The sequence below is a fragment of the Schistocerca piceifrons genome, chromosome 2 (assembly GCF_021461385.2).
Source record: "Schistocerca piceifrons isolate TAMUIC-IGC-003096 chromosome 2, iqSchPice1.1, whole genome shotgun sequence".
Lineage (NCBI taxonomy): Eukaryota > Metazoa > Arthropoda > Insecta > Orthoptera > Acrididae > Schistocerca > Schistocerca piceifrons.
Genome location: NC_060139.1, coordinates 820,661,166 through 820,678,832, shown reverse-complemented (window position 1 = coordinate 820,678,832; position 17,667 = coordinate 820,661,166). Strand labels below are relative to the sequence as shown.

Sequence of the window (17,667 nt, the reverse complement as noted above, 5' to 3'; positions counted from 1 at the left end):
TTCGTAGTCTACATTGTTTTCCTTTCCCTTTGCAAGAAATTTCGTCGAACAAGACTTTCTAGAAATTTTATAGGCATCACATATGTCATGACACACTTCCATTGATGCGTTCTGTTCTCTTCGTGCACTGTTTCTGGATAGATTACGTGCTGAACTATACTTTTCTTTCTTCGTGCTCTTTCGTTATATCGTCTAAGGATACAGAATAGTCCTGATAGGAGACTGAAAACCTCTGCCGAGCCATGGACGTGCGAGTCCAGTGGGCTAAGAGAAATGCTTGCGAAGGATCAGGCTGTAGGTTCCAGACCCAGATCAACAGGCAATTTTCTCATGGCTTACATTGCATTAAAAAATCAAATATCTGCACTCGTGCTCATAAATTAAGGATAATGCTGATACATGGTGAAACAACGCTCTGGTGGGCGGTTTGCGTGTTTAAATCAAGTTGGGGTATGACCATGCGGTGCATTTGACCTGCGGTCGTCGCACGGTGGCGCTGGCAGCAGTCCACATACGCAGAGATGTGTTGGTGCATGTCAGAGTACGGTGCAGCCAGTAAGTGTGCAGACGTTTTCAGACGTGCTAGAAGTGACTGTGTGTTGAAAATGGCTAGTTCGGGCCCTCCGTGTGCCACAAAGTGTGATGTCAAGATTATGGCAACGATGCCAGCAGTCAGGAAACGTGTCCAGGCGCAACAGCACGGGACGTCCACAGTGTACAACACCACAAGAAGACTGATATCTCACCATCAGTGCCCGCAGAAGGCCACGGAGTACTGCAGGTAGCCTTGCTCGGGACCTTACCACAGCCACTGGAACAGTTGTCTCCAGACACACAGTCTACAGACGACTGAACAGACATGGTTTATTCGCCCGGAGACCTGCAAGGTGCATTCCACTGACCCCTGGTCACAGGCGGGCCCGTAAAGCCTGATGTCAAGAACACAGTACATGGTCATTGGAACAGTGGTCCCAGGTTACGTTCACAGACGAGTCCAGGTATAGTCTGAACAGTGATTCTTGCCGGGTTTTCATCTGGTGTGAACCAGGAACCAGATACCAACCCCTTAATGTCCTTGAAAGGACCTGTATGGAGGTCGTGGTTTGTTGGTGTGGCGTGGGATTATGATTGGTGCACTTACACCCCTGCATGTCTTTGACAGAGGAACTGTAACAGGTCAGGTGCATCGAGATGTCATTTTGCACAAGTATGTCCGCCTTTTCAGGAGTGCAATGGGTCCCACCTTCCTCCTGATGGATGATAACGCACGGCCCCACTGAGCTGTCATTCTGGAGGAGTACCTTGAAACAGAATATATCATGTAAATGGAGTGGCCTGCCTGTTCTCCAGACCTAAACCCTATCGAGCACGTCTGGGATGCTCTCGGTCGACGTATCGACGCACGTCTTCAAACACCTAGCGCACTTCAGGAGCTCCGACAGACACTGGTGCAAGAATGGGAGGCTATACCCCAGCAGCTGCTCGACCACCTGATCCAGAGTATGCCAGCCCGTTTTGCGGCCTGTGTACTTGAGCATGGCGATCATATCCCATACTGATGTCGGGGTACATGCGCAGGGAACAGTGGCGTTTTGTAGCACATGTGTTTCGGGACGGTTTTCCCAACTTCTCACCAATACCGTTGACGTGCAGATCTGTGTCGTGTGTGTTCCCTATGTGCCTATGCTATTATCAACAGTTTTGTGCAGTGCCACGTTGTGTGGCATCACATTCTGCAGTTATCATTAATTTATGAGCCTGAGTGTAGGTATCCAGGACTCTAGCTAAGACAACTGAAACATGTTGATTTATAAAATACAAACCATTTCCTTTTAGCATTCACATCCTTCAAACGTGCGAGATATATATATATGTAACGTTGTGTCAAAGCACAAGTAGTAGTTTCACTAGCGTTATCATTTCTACATAGAGCGCTAACGAACATGGAAATAGGTATAACACACTAATGAAATACACATGTCCATGAATGCAACATACTTGCTTAATTTAAGCTGTATTTGGACATAATTTTTTGGTCGTAGACATTTGGGATGTCTTGTAGTAGTGGTCAGTCAACGCCTCTGCAGTCCATCAATCCTGATAGCGTAACATCATGGTGTCCTGATGATCACATTCACAAACCGTACAGGCACCTATATATTTCAGTGAATGTATTTGAGAAACGCACTACCGCCAAACGCTGGTGCTGTGAGTAACTAGTTTCCTTGCCCTCAGGTTCTTCCTGGTGAAGAAGAAGCGTGAGGGCCCACTGTCCATCACGGTGACGCCGTGCACATCCAGCCTCCTCTGGTCGGTGGGCTACCGCAACGTCAGCAATGACACCGAAATGGGTAAGTGACTGGCGTCGTCCTACTGTCAGAGCAAAATCAAAGTTCAGTTTCGTTCACAAATCCTCAATAAAAAATTTTTTATATGTGACAAAAATTTCGACCACCGTTGTAACTAGCCTTCATCACTGCGATGTATTTGCTATTGGGCCATATACAGCTCTTGACCTTCAGTGCTACCCAAAATTAATATCTTGCAATTCTAGGGAACAGAAATATAAATAAAGAATCCTAGCAATAAATAGCATCAGTCACTCTTCTCCCCAATGGTGACATCTGCTCAAAAATCAAGTTCTGTAATGCTGAACTCAATTGATGGTGGGATCAGATATCAGTTTTCAAGATGATTCTCATAATGTGTAATAAACCTTTTATTCCTTGAATGGTTCAAGACATCGAAACGAGGTTCCAGCAAACGATGGTAATCCGGGTGGCACGTAATTTTCTGGCTTGTGTGAAGCAGACACAGTTTCTTCTAAATGGGGTAATATACTGTCACGTTACTGTCACAGATCGTTAAGTCACATTGATTCATTTTCTGCCGCTATTTAGTGTTTATTTTAGTGAGAACACTGGAACTGTGTGCTTGGAGAGGTAACCTTGTGCCACCCATGCTGGGGTAGTGTGTCACTGGAAACGTTTCTACGGCCTCTTTTGTCGGCAGAAAGCAGTCTGTGAATCTCATTAGGTGAAGAGCGACTCCTCTGCCGATACGGGTACATTTCGCGCAAGTCGGATAGTGACCCTCTCCGCAGCTTTTGAAAGCTGTGATCAGTGAACGCCTTAGATTATCTACAGTCTCCAGAGAATGACTTACTTGCCAGTTCTGCAAGCATCTTAGAGCAATATTCCACGGTACCATCTGACCAATGTGGGAGTATCAGTTTCATTTGTCAGTTGCATTTGCTCTGAAATTTGGTTTCTACACAGAGGAATGAACGAAATTAAGCTGCATCAATGGGGAGAGCTGAAAATTTATGCCAGTGTCTCCTGCTTAACTTAGAGATGCTCTGATCACTAAGCCATCCGGACAGAGTAACCATAACAACTGCACAAAATCTCCCAGCACGCCTAGTTTCTTAATATTCCCTGCCCATTATCCACATTACCTGCAGCGTTTCACCGATTCCCATAAGAGTTCGAGAGTGTTGTGCATCTACACTGAAGGAATCATTGGCCAGCCTCGCCTTGATTGTATATGAGGTGTCTATTCTTTCGGAAATGTTCGTGCAGCTGTGATGACTGCTCTGAGCATCTACCTATTAAGCAGGGGACACGGGTTCGAAGACCGGCGTGGCATACATTTTCAACTTTCCCATTTACATAAATTAATGCCTACTACGCAGCTAAATGTCGTTCATTCCTTCGTGTCTTGATTTATGATGGCTACAGGACCAAAACATTGTCTGTTCTTTCGGACATACCCGGAAGGATAGACATCGCATTCATGACTTATATCTACGCCACTGTAGACAGTGTTCTTGGCACGTAAGCCTGACCAGTTATGGAGACACTGCATTCGCACAGTACCAACTTTGTGTTCAATATGTGAAGCTTGTACACAAAAAGAGGGAAATTACACGTGCTTTCCAACGCTTTTTCGTAACAATTATCGCCCATGACATTGGCAACAGCATAGAGTCGCTCCCTCTGGGTAGATTTTTTCGAAGTGGAGTGTTGGAAAAGACCAAGTAGATTGAAGGAATCGGTAGCAGGCTACCATCTGGAGAGAGAATTTTGAAGGATCGCGCCATAGAAACCGTCTGGTGCTGTTCGGCACACTTTGCTGTTCTTGAGGAACTGTAAGTTCTCACCACGCAGTACTGAGATCCATATTCCGAGCAACTCGCTTAATAGTGTGTTTCTAACACACAACTTCCTTCTCCCCTTTCCTGTCGCCCCCCCCCCCTCCCTTTTCCTCTCCATCCACAGATCCCGACACCAGTTCCCCCTCTCTCCTTGTTCCTCATAGCCACACCCGTCTCATCCCCACCTCTTACCAGTCCTCAGTCCTCCTCATCGTCACTCTCCTATCTCCCTCTAAGCCTCTCCCCACCCCGGTTGTCATCCACAATCTACCGTGCCACGGCAGGTCTTTCTCACGTTTTAGTGAAAGTGGATGGCGCTCCGTTTTTAATGCCCTATGTATCATCTGTCGTGTTCAGTGTTTTTCAGGTGTTATTTTAAGTGTTTAGTGTTCTTCAGGTGTTTCACAAATGTTTTTAATTTTACTGTCTGTCCATATTTTTATCATTTTTTTTAAATAATTCATGAAGACAGTATTATACATTTATCTTTCTCCCGCTCACATCACTTTTTTGAATAATTTTAAATTCATAGCATATATTCCTCCTTGTTTTTTGTCTTTGCGTCTAAGTTAGTTCTACAGGCTGAAGAGCAGTTTATTAATACCACTGACAGCCCACCCGCCCTCCACCACCATCCACCCACGTGGGGCGGGGGAGGGGGGAGGGCGGTCAAATAACAATAAACAAAAAACAAGTTGCCAAGAAACAAACAGCATACCGATGTCGAAACAGGAAATATTACACATTTTGACTGCTTACAGCACCCTATTTTCACATGGTGGCAGAAAGTGGAAGTATTATTTTTTTCAGCTTACTCTCCGAGCGCACCAATTATTAATGAGCATACCTACAATTTTTCAGTGTCCTGCGATGCATACGGTCCGCACTGTAACACTCGAAACATCCTTAGTTTAATTATAATCACTCAGTATTAATTATGGCCATCCTACGTACAGAACTGAGTTCAGGGTATGCTGATACGATAGCTCCATACTAAGCAGTCATATACAACCACACACTCGTAGAAATATCGTGCCCAAAGACTGGAAAGTTAAACAAGTCACACCAATACCGAAGAAAGATAACAGGAGTAATGCGCTCAATTATAGACACATATCACTAAAGTTGATTTGCAGTAGGATTTTGAAACATATCCTGTGCTCGAACATTATGAACTACCTGGAAGAAAACGATTTATTGACTAATAGCCAATACCGATTCAAAAAAATATCTGTCTTGTGAAATACAACCCGCTCTTCATTCTCACGAAGCAATGAATGCAATCAACAGGGGGCGTCAAATTGATCCATATTTTTAGATTTCCAGAAGTCTTTTGAAACTGTTCCTCACAAGCGACTTCTAATTAAATTGCGTATCTAGGGAGTATCGTTTCAGTTGTGTGACTGGACTCATGATTTCCTGTCAGGAAGGTGACAGTTCGTAATTGACGGAAAATCATCGAATAAAAGTGAAGTAATATCTAGCGTTCCCAAGGAAGTTTTATAAGCCCCCTATTGTTTCCGATCTACATAAACGATTTAGGAGACGATCTGAACAGTCCTCTTAGATTTTACGGTCATGTAAAGTCATCAGATGATCAAAACTAATGCAAAATAATTTAGACGACTATATGTTCAAAAACTGGCAGATGATTCTAAATCATGAAAAGTGTCAACTCAGCCACACGAGCACTGACAAGAATCCTCTAAATTTAATTTCAGTTACACGATTAATGACACAACTCTGAAGATTGTAAACTCTGTTGAGTACTTAGGGCTTACAATTACGAATAACTTAAATTGGAACGATCATTAAATGAAACAACAAATTTATTGCCACCAGTCACTGCTTATTTATCTTCACGATGCGTTTCAAAGGTTTAAACTTCCATCATCAGGTGGACTTACATTTGTTAGTATGAAATTGTGTGTGTGTGTGTGTGTGTGTGTGTGTGTGCGCGTGTGTGTGTGGTGTTGCGATTTTTTGGAGGAACTTTGGATTGGATTGTTTGGGGGAAGAGACCAAACAGCGAGGTCATCGGTCTCATCGGGTTAGGGAAGGATGGGGAAGGATGTCGGCTGTGCCGTTTTAAAGGAACCATCCTGGCGTTTGCCTGGAGCGATTTAGGGAAATTACAGAAAACCTAAATCAGGATGGCCGGACGCGGGATTCAACCGTCGTCCTCCCGAATGCGAGTCCAGTGTGCTAACCACTGCGCCACCTCGCTCGGTGGAGGAACTTACGGCACTGTCTAGTGGAGAAACAAAACACTATTTCAGAACATGTTTTGGGTTTCTTTTGATAAAAAACTAAACGTATATCTAACGGTAAAAATAAAATAGGTAAATTAAAGTACCTCCAGTGACCACAGGTTCCTTTCACTGCCGTAACACATCAAATGTACATTGTCATATTTCGTAAACAAACATGGCGTCTGAAAAATACTAAGCACAAGGGTCATATAGCAGAAGAGGAACATTATGCCAAAGTACAAAGAATATACATCGTAACAACATCGTTACGGTATAAGTTTTAAAGGCCTTAGGAGATCTTTGTTTTGAGGTGTTGAATACATGTGTTGGAATAAATATTTCAGGTGGTAGATGTCCGATTTTCTCAAGTTAATATAGCTTAAACTTTGTATTCGTTTATATAATCAGCTTACAAGCTGCAAACTTTAATCACAATAATTAAGTTGGCTACAGTGGTAAAATTATACATAAATAACAGTTTTGGTTGGGATTCAGAGAAATGAGTGAAAGGCTGGAGGCAGAGGGAGAGGAAGAGAAAGAGCAAGTGAGAGGGAGAGAGAGGGTGGAAGGAGTGATTGGATGAGAGCAAACTTTCCAAAGCGCTGGGTTCTTTAAGATTATATCTGTTACATGTAATAACTGCCTAAAGCTTGGGGTAGTAAATCTGGTTAATGCTTTAAAATATGCAGATGGGTGTACAGTTTGTGCCATTGGCTGATGTACATATAGTTTCAAGTTGACGGGGGATACAAGCTATTAGTGTGATGGTATATTTGTAAATGAGGTGAATCCCTTGCATATTTGGGGGATATCATGGCAACATAATTAAATATTGTAAATATGAAGGTTTGTTTGTGTGTGTGTGTGTGTGTGTGTGTGTGTGTGTCTGTGTGTGTGTGTGTGAGAGAGAGAGAGAGAGAGAGAGAGAGAGAGAGAGAGAGTGCGTGTTTTTGTGTGTGTTTGTGTGTGTGGTGTGCGCGCACGTCGCAAATCTAATAACGTAGGCAGTTGTTGAAAACAGAGATGATGCTATTATAAATATTGTCATGTTTGTTATTTAAGATGGATTCTGGTTGTTTTGTTTGGTGTAAGTGTATCTGCAGTGTTTCAAGGATGTCTTGCCTTTAGGTTGGATGTGTAGGATGCTGATACTTGTGTTGTTAACGTGATATTTTGTTTCATGCAGGTGGGTGGCTGTTGCTGATTGCGGTATTTTTTGTTTTTTAGTACTGAACTGTATTCTTTGAATTTAATCTCAAATGATCTGCCTGTTTGGCCTATGTAGAAGCATTCATCGTGCGAACATTCAATTTTGTACGCACCTGTGTGATAAAGTAGGTTTCGTGTGTTGATAGTGTGAGGTAACGTCTGTCCAATTTTGTTGTCTATGGAAAAGGTTACGTTTAAGCATTTTCGTTTGAAGACATTGGCAGTCTGATATGAAATATTACCTAAAAAGGGGATTTTATGGAAGATGTTTTTTTCTTTTCGTTTTTTGTGATATGATTGCTTTACCATTATTGAGTGTTTTAGGGTGTCACCTATGGTACTGTTATAACGATTTGCAATAGCTGTTTGTTTTATTATTTCGATCTCTTGTTCACATTTGTCTTCAGAGAGTGATAGTTGGATATCTCTGTTGATCATGTACCGGAAGGCTGTCATTTTGTGGTGTGTGTGGTTGAAAGAGGAGCTGTGGGTTGTAGTATACATTCGATAAATTTCAAACTGGTTCTGCTATTCTTTAGTCTAATGCTAAGGTCTAAAACATTTATACTGTCACCTGCCTGGTGTTCAACTGTGACGTTTATGTTTTCATTGGAGTTATTGAATAATTGGTTCAACTCACTGGTGTCATCTTTTGTGCCATTGACTAAAATGATGGTATCATCTACATATCTGCAGCCCTAGATGATATTTTTTAGGAGGTGGTGACTAGAATTCAGGATTTTGTCACCTAAATTACTTATAAATATTTCAGCTAGCAATCTGAAAAGGTTTGAGCCAATTGCGAGGCCATCTGCTTCTTTGTATATTTTATTGTTAAATTTAAAATAGTTGTGTGAAAGTGTGAATTCGAGCAGGTCCATTAGTTCAGTAATGTCAGTTGAATGGATTTTTTTGTGATTTTGTAGGCTGGCATTAATTACCTGTAGTGTGGGATCTATTGGCAGAGAGGAATAAAGATTTTGTATGTCAAATGAAGCAAATGTGGATCCATCTGGAACTTCTACGCTTTTGACATGTTGTGTAAATTCTGCTGTGTTTTAAGTGTCCGCTCATTATTGATTGTGTATGCTTCTTTGAGAATTTTGAAGAGCATTTTATTGAGTTTGAATGTAGGGCTGTTCCTGCAGTTGACTATAGGCCTGACGGGATAATGTTCTGCTACATGATCCTTGCACCAAATGGTGTCCAGACGCCATAGATGTTTACAAAATATGACAGTATACATGTGACATGTTACGACAGTTAAAGGAGCCTGTGGCACTGTAGATAGTGTAATTTAGTTATTTTATTTTTACCTTTAGATATACGTTTAGTTTTTTGCCAGAAGAAACCAAGAATCATGTCCTAAAATAGTATTTTATTTCTCCACAACACAGTGCCATAAGTTTTTTCCAAAAAATCGTGACACGTAAAAACACACACACATTTCATACTAACAAATGTAAATTCACCAGTTGATGGAGGTTTAAACCTTTGAAACGCGTCATGGAGATAAATAAACAGTGACTGGTGACAGTAAATTTGTTGCTTGTTCTAATGTCAATAACAGTCACAGTAAAGCACAACCTAAAATTTTCGCATTTAAAATTGAAACTATCGCACAGATAATGTTGTGGGAGAAGCAAAACGAAGTGTGATTTACTGGCGGAAAATATAACAAGTCTGCTAAAGAGACTGCTTGCGCTATGGTTGTCCGCCTTCTTCTGGAGTACTGCTGTGCAGTGTGGTGTGCACATCAGGTAGATTGACGGAGGGCAGTTCGTTTTGTATTATCGCGGAATAGGGGAGACAGTGCCACAGATATCATATTCTAATTGGGGTTGCCGCAGGACCTGCTCGTGAAATTTCATCATTTTTCTCCTCAGAGAGTGAAAATATTTTGTTGGCCCCTGCTTATGTAGGGACAAACGATCGCCTTAATAAAATAAGAAAAATCGGAACTCGCACGGATAGATTTAAGTGTTCGATTTTCCCGCGCGCTTTTCGAGACTGGAGCGGTAGAGAAATGGCCTGAAGCTGGTTCAAGGAACCCTCTGACAGGTACTTAATTGTGAGTTGCACAGTAATTATGTAGCTGTAGATGTACAGTGTCCTCGACCTCCAACAAGACATTCAGTACGGTAGCTGATGGGAGTAGCAGAATAAAAAGAAGTCCTCAAATTCAATACGAAGATAGCTGCTCGGAGCACTCAGTAGTGGGCCAAGCATTGGCTGCCGTGACGGTCCCTTCATTTGATGGCTCTTTCCCCGCACAAGCTTCGGTGACGCCAGCCGTGGTGTTGTCGGCAGGCGACCCCGAGCCGGAGCAGTCGCTGGGCGAGTACCGCGGCCGGCAGCTGCGCACGCTGCAGGTGCGGCCCGCGGCGCCCGGCCTGTACACGGTGCGCGTGGCGCCGCTCGAGGGCCAGTCGTACGTGATGCTGTACGCGACGCAGCAGCCGGGCGGGCCCGGGCCGCTCTCCGTGCGCCACAAGCCGCGCCTCAAGCTGCAGCGGCGCCAGCGCCGCAAGGGACTCACCGTGCGCTGGGAGCCCAGGTAAGCCGCCACCTGCTGCCGGTCTCAGTCCTGCCGCCACTCACAAGGGACCCTCCCCATCGCACCCCCCTCAGATTTAGTTATAAGTTGGCACAGTGGATAGGCCTTGAAAAACTGAACACAGATCAATCGAGAAAACAGGAAGAATCTGTGTGGAACTATGAAAAAAATAAGCAAAATATACAAACTGAGTAGTTCATGTGCAAGATAGGCAACATCAAGGACACTCTGAGCTCAGGAGCGCCGTGGTCCCGTGGTTAGCATGAGCAACTGCGGAACGAGAGGTCCTTGTTTCAAGTCTTCCCTCGAGTGAAAAGTTTAATTTTTTATTTTCAGACAATTATTATCTGTCCGTCCGATGCGATCACTTTTTTGGGAGTGATTATCACATCCACAAGAAAACCTAAATCGGGCAAGGTAGAAGAATCTTTTTACCCATTCGCCAAGTGTACAAGTTAGGTGGGTCGACAACATATTCCTGTCATGTGACGCACATGCGGTCAACAGTGTCGTATAGAATGTATCAGACGTGTTTTCCTGTGGGGGAATCGGTTAACCTATGACCTTGCGATCAAATGTTTTCGGTTCCCATTGGAGAGCCACGTCCTTTCGTCTACTAAGGGCACGGTTTTGTGGTGCGGTCGCAAAACACAGACACTAAACTTATTACAGTGAACAGAGACGTCAATGAACGAACGGACAGATCATAACTTTGCGAAAATAAAGAAAGTGTACTTCTCACTCGAGGGAAAACGTGAACGAAGGACCTCTCGTTCCGCAGCTGCTCACGCTAACCACGGGACCACGGCGCTCCTGAGCTCACAGTGTCCTTCATATTACGTATCTTGCGCATGGACTACTCAGTTCGTATATTTTGCTTATTTTTTTCATACTTCCACACAACTTCTTCTTGTTTTCTCGATTGATCTGTGTTCAGTTTTTCAAGGCCTATCCACTACGCCAACTTATAACTAAATCTGAGGGGGTGCGATGGGGAGGTTCCCTTGTCAGTATTACTGTCACAATCATCTTCATGCCCCGCATATTACGTGGGGTGATCAAAAGTAACACACAGTAACCTTTTTTTCTCCCCTGCTATTGCAGCTGGAATGTTGACATTTCACCAGAGTGTTTCACTATTTCGTGTTACACACTTCTTGAGGTTGTGGAGGGGACATAGTAGATAAAGTTGTACATAGAAACTCATATCAGGAAACGTCATCGTCGGCCGCGGTGGCCGTGCGGTTCTAGGCGCTTCAGTCCGGAACCGCGTGATTGCTACGGTCGCAGGTTCGAATCCTGCCTCGGGCATGGATGTGTGTGCTGTCCTTAGGTTAATTAGGTTTAAGTAGTTCTAAGTTCTAGGGGACTGATGACCTATGATGTTAAATCCCTTAGTGCTCAGAGCCATTTGAACCATTTTTGAAACGTCATCCGACGACGCTGCAGAGCGTCAAAATTTATAGGTGCCGGTGCCTGTAATTAATGTATGTATATACGGAATGATTCCGCAATGACGTTACAAACATTTTGCGGTATTGGAAAAGGATATATGGATCAATTTGAGTTAAAGGTTAAAGGCCCCTCTACCGGTAACGAATGAGTCAAAAGTTATATATATATATATAATTTCCCTTTTGTATATATATTAAGGCGAGACGGCACATAATCTCTTACATCGGTGAAATTCTGCAGGTCATGACAAAAATGAGCAAGGGGATCTACATTCAGCCGCGCGGGGTAGCCGAGCGGTCTAGGGCGTCTTGTCACGGTCCATGCAGCTCCCCCCGTCGGAGGTTCGCGTCCTCCCTCGGGTATAGGTGTGTGTCGTCCTTAGCGAAAGTTTAAGTTAGATTAAGTAGTGTGTAAGCTTCGGGACCGATGACCTCAGCAGTTTGGTCCCATAAGACCTTACCACAAATTGAAGTCTACATTCATAGTGTAAGGATAAGTTGAGAATTTGTGTCTGGGGAGGAAGGGGGGATGCTAGTTTAGTCCGTGCAGCTGCAATGAGCACCGTGTCCGGATGGCGTAATGGTCAGAGCATTTGCCCCGTAAGCAGGAGACTCGCGTTCGAAACCCTGTCCGGCACAAATTTTCAACTCTCCCGACTGATTTCAATTAATACAAGCCTGCAGCCAATGTCTGTAATTCCCTTGTATCTTGAAAACCGTTCTCAAAACTTGTTCCATTTTCAGTAGTGTGAAACATCTCTTCTACTGAACAAGTGCTCATAGCTCTAAACGTATCAACTGGTGGCCGAGGGGTTCTAGGCGCTCACTCCGGAACTGCGTGGCTGCTACGGTCGCAGGTTCGAATCCTGCCTCGGACATAGATGTGTGTGATGTCCTTAGGTTAGTTAGGTTTAAGTAGTTGTAAGTTAAGGGGACTGATGACCTCAGATGTTAAGTCCCATAGTCCTTAGAGCAATTTGAACCATTTTTTTCTAAACGTATCCTTTTTAGAGAACACTTTAGAGACTTTTTTTCTTGCTTTGATCGATACTACCACCTCTGGAAGTTTCCTACCCTACAATCTTAGCAACAACAGTACCGGTACATATATCCCATCGTGACAGGTATTAGAACGGTTTTCGCTTACAACTTTCGACTATTTCGTTTCTCGTACAGGAACACTTACCTCCAATTGATATTTTTATACGTCTCCATCATCTCTGAAAGTAACACCATCACGGAATCACCCTGCATAAACGTACATTTACAGGCGCCGGCGCCTACGACTTTGCCGCTTTGTAGCGTCGTAGCATGACGTTGCAGGACATTGGCTCCTACGTAATACTTGATCTACTAAGTCCACTCTACAGCCTCTAGAAACGTGTAACCTACAACTTTTAGAAGTGTATAACATGAATTGTGAAAGATCCTGTAGTTTTAAGTTTGTGCTATAGATGGTATATTGTTTTTATTTACAGCTCTAGCTACGAAGCAAACATAGTGCTCATATTACAGTCAACTTGTGATGAGCAGCGAAATGTAGTTCGATATTTCCTGGCCCAAGCCCATAAACAGAGTGAAATTGACAGGGATATGCGTGGCGTTTATAGGGACAACTATATGGATCATACCAATGTCTCCAGGCGGTGTGGATTCTTCCGAGAGGCCCGTCTGAATCTTAATGAGTCGCCGCGGCGGATAAAAGACGCAAATTCAAACGACCGGCATGTGAAACTGCGGGCCCTTTCGCAGCAGTTCAACATTTCCCATGGTGCAGTGTATGCTATTGTTCATGACACATTGAAATTTCGTAAAGTTAGAGCTCGTTGGGTGCCGAAGAACCTGACAGACAACCACAGGGGCCAGGACTCGTGAACAAATTCCTGGCCGGCCAGCGCTTTGCGACAGATGCGGCAATGATATCAGCAATCCGCAGGTGGGAAAACACCAACCAAACAGACTTCTACGAACAGAGCATATTGAATCCGGTACAATGACGGGAGAAATGTGTTGAGAACTTTGGTGACTATATAGAAAAGTAGGTAATAGATTTAAGTTCATATGTGATTTCTTTATTTTGTTATCGGTTAAACTTTCTGGTAATAAAGTTATTGTGCGTTGCTTTCCGTTCTTCCCTCTTATATATAACTGCAGGTCTGAGGACTGTTGGCCTTCCCTCATTTTCAAGGTAGTTACCCAAGATATTTTAATGTGTCATGAACAAGGTGAAAGGGCGTGAAAGGATGCGAGGGGGAGGGCAGAATTTAGTTATACCTTCTTAGTCTCGACCTCCTCCCCTATACTTGTCATCATCCCAGCTTTAAACGACTTTAACGTTCATAATTATAATAATAGTAACCTGCTTGTATAGTGTGACACGCAACGTACTGTGTTGTAAGACAGGGAGGTAAACCAAACCCTGAACAAATCAGTATGGTGGATTATCGACCGAGGACTGGTATACTGGTCTTCGTGAGTAAGCTTTCGGACGGGTTCAGGCAACTGCTGTGTTGGTACCCTCAGAGGGTACGATGCATAAGCCGTGAAACTACAATAACACGCACGATTTACAGACAGTTAATGTACTTACACTCCAACGCAAATGGCCGTGTTGATTACGTCTTAAGCTTCCGAATTCCCTTGCCTGATTTAAAAAAACCGCGCCTTTCAGACCTTTTAATGTAGGTTTCGATGGACTTCTTTCTTGATTGGAAAAAGTAATACTGTCAGTACCCCGAATAATATTTCTGAGTTCGAGAAAACTGTCAGGATCGCTGCTGAATGTTACCTAAGGTAGATCCTCAAGCTGCAAACCATGAATTTTGTTTTTTACAACCTCCCTTTCACTACCCTCGACGTAAAAGGCCAGCTCGGCCTTTTTAGTACAAGGCGTGCTGAAAAATAATGCCTCTGGTTTTCTTGTGAAAACTTTTAAAGATTTTTTAATAAAAGAAGCTTTATTAACATTCAGCTTCGTTATGCTTCAAGTCTACATATTTATTTCTCAACGAAGTCCCGCTGTCTACGAACGCATTTCACTCAACGAGAGACCAGTTTATTGATAACCTCGTTGTAGAATGTTTGACTTTGTTGGTGGACCCACAACCTCACCTCTGCTTGGACCGCTTCATCACTGTAAAGAGTGAAGTCCTCGAAGGTGTTCATTAGGTTTTAGAAAGCGGCAGTGAACTTAAGGCATCGGATTGTTGCAGATGTCGCAGCGCTCGTGTCCCGTCTGGCACTGTCTTGCTGCAGGAGAGGGTGCTCCACGCGTGGACAACCTCTTCGAATTCATTCTTTCAGTTCTTTTATTACAACATGATATTACTCACGTACCAACATGGTTACGTTACACATGGCCATGCTACACTCTACAATTCAGAGCACTTTAACGGCAGGGGTTTGCAACTTGCGTCAGTAAAGCGCGAAAGTCGACATGCATGGCATTTAATACCTCAACCGCCACTGTGAATAGGATAAGAAATTCGGGGGTTTTACTTTTCAGCACACTTTTCTAGTTCCAACATAATCAGAGAGATTCCTAACAGTCTTGCACTCAAAAATAATTCCGGTTTCTCAGTCCATTAGATAAATTTAGCTGAACGGTTCTCCTTCTTAACACCCTTAACGTGCCTACTTCCCCGATAACTTGATGTATAATACTTCATAATTGGCCTTTGGCCAATGGAAACAACTTGAGTGATCAAAAAATCAGGAACTTGAAACAGGGTAACAAATCGTTGCTTCTCAACTGACAAAATAACAAAGGAACTCTAAAATCTGGTCGCTATTATCGATGGACAATTCATGAATACGTTGCAAAATGGCCATAATTGGTTTGAAAAATGATAAAAAAAATTGCTACGTGTCGACATCATCACCATCTGGTGCTCCACCCCCATCTTGCTGGCTTATTCCTACTTTCTCGTCATCTGAATTAACATCCGTAATTCGTGTAATCGATACTTTATATGATCAAGATGGGCGTTTACTCCAAGCAATTGAGAACATGATGGGGAACTAATTTTCAAATGTTCCAAATTATTCTGAACGCGGGCCAGAGACTCATGACGGATAAGGAGCGTATAACTTACCTTGACAAGGGTAGAGGAGCTGAGCTGTTGGTGCATCCCGCAAGTGCTAGCTCACTTCAGAAGCATTTCCTTCCATATGGCTCTGGTGAATTTTATGTGTATTGGCTAATTGTTTCTTCTTGACATGCCCAAGGCCTAAAATGGAGTGAACCACTATGATTTTATCTGTGATCCAAAAACATAAAATATTATACAAAATTCAAACAATTTTAAAACAATTTCATTTTTTTTTTAAATGTCAGCTGGGCTGTTTAGCATACCTCTAAGATCCTATAAGTCCAGTCTCCATCAACCCACAGGGAAAGTAATCTCCCCATAAGACCGTGAAAATTTAAAAGAATTAACGTCGTGCAACAGGTAGTGTCTTATCGAACGAAAAGTACTAGGGGTGGCCCAATTAAGCATGAAAGTACGAGCACGACACCTCACACGGATATAGTAATGAAGAGTTTCATCCAGCTAACACCTCTTAGTCTTGTATATGATCACGTTTCTTCTTCCTTAAAGGTGTGTTGATCTGATGTTGGAAAAATCCATTACCTTTGAACACGGTCTGTAGGTGTTCCACCACTTTTTCAAGGCTGTCTCCAGCAGACAAAACATGTACCAGCTGCACCAAAGTTCGAAATGGAGGAGGAAGGAAGGAATGTTAGGGTTTAAAGTCCCAACGACTTCAAGATTATTACAGACGGAGCACAAGCTCGGAATGTTTCAAGGATGGGGAAGGAAATCGGCCGTGCCCTTTGAACGGAACCATCCCAGTATTTGCCTGGAGCCATTCAGGGAAAACACAGAAAACGTAAATCTGGATGATCGGATACGGATTTGAACCATCGTCCTCCCGAGTGCGAGTCCAGTGTACCAACTTTCGAAGAACGCCCATAGTTTGTGATGGGCAGCGGCAGCTTGGCGCCTGCAAATACAGGGCCGTATGTGTAGTCTTACGATAAAAGGAATACCCCAATGATCCATCCACTTTCCGTCTGATCAACGGGTGCAGACAGCCTCTCTTTTCCACTTCCATCATAAATCTGATGTTTCGGTGGATAGAATTCAGATGCTGCGAAAACCATCACAGCTCTTCGTCACCGTGGGGCCGTACTACAAACGTATCACAAACATATCGTCAGAAGACTTTTGTTTTAAGTTGTGCCGAATCAAGTGCCCTCTCCTCAGACTCTTCCACAAAAAAGTTTGCAGCCAGAGGAGAGAGTGGACTACCCATTGCAATACCATCAATTTGCTCAAAGTATTCACTGTTGAATAAAAAGTAGGTGAGGAAAGCGCATGATGAAACAGCAGATGTTATATCCGCTTTAAAATTACTGCTTATGAGTGGCAAAGAATCCATGAGAGGGACCCTAGACAAGAGAGAGACGACAGAGAACTTTCCTAGTAAGTCCGACTCATTAAGTCTAAGTGACGTCGGTCTATTAATATAGTCAGTCTAGTCGCATCTGAACACATCCGACTCCTGTTTGTGGGGCCATATTAGAGACAAGGCGTACCGCAATAACTCCAAAACCATTGCTGAGCTAAAAACAGCCATTCAGGAGGTCATCGACAGCATCGATGTTCCGACACTTCAGCGGGTCACGCAGAGTTTCGCGCCACATTATCTCCAATGATGGCAGTAATATAGAACATGTCTTAACCTAAATCCGAATATCTTTAGTGATGTTAACATGTTGAATAAAGTGTGTGCACGCCATAGTTTGTAACCAATTTACATTTTTTCTTATACAATAGTAATAGCTGTCACCTTTTATATGTAAACTGTTCAGACAGATCGTGGTGTGAGAGGAAATACCCAAGAGTTGTGTGTACCATTAAAAAAAAAAAAAGAAAACGAGAAGGAAACAAGAAACAGACGAATAATTATTAAGGAATTAGTGTTATGGGTTCTATCAGCAGATTTTTGGTGTTGTACTAAACAGATTGGAAA

At 43.1% G+C, this 17,667-nt stretch overlaps 1 protein-coding gene across 1 annotated transcript in view; it reads left to right on the top strand.

Annotated features, from left to right (window-relative positions):
- The window catches only part of LOC124775898 (protein NDNF), a 266,228-nt gene that overhangs the window by 173,607 nt on the left and 74,954 nt on the right, over positions 1-17,667 (top strand). Inside the window, exons 2-3 of the mRNA XM_047250733.1 lie at positions 2,236-2,351; positions 9,928-10,174. Of these exons, the coding sequence (XP_047106689.1) occupies positions 2,236-2,351; positions 9,928-10,174 (363 nt within the window). The remainder of the gene's footprint in view (positions 1-2,235; positions 2,352-9,927; positions 10,175-17,667) is intronic.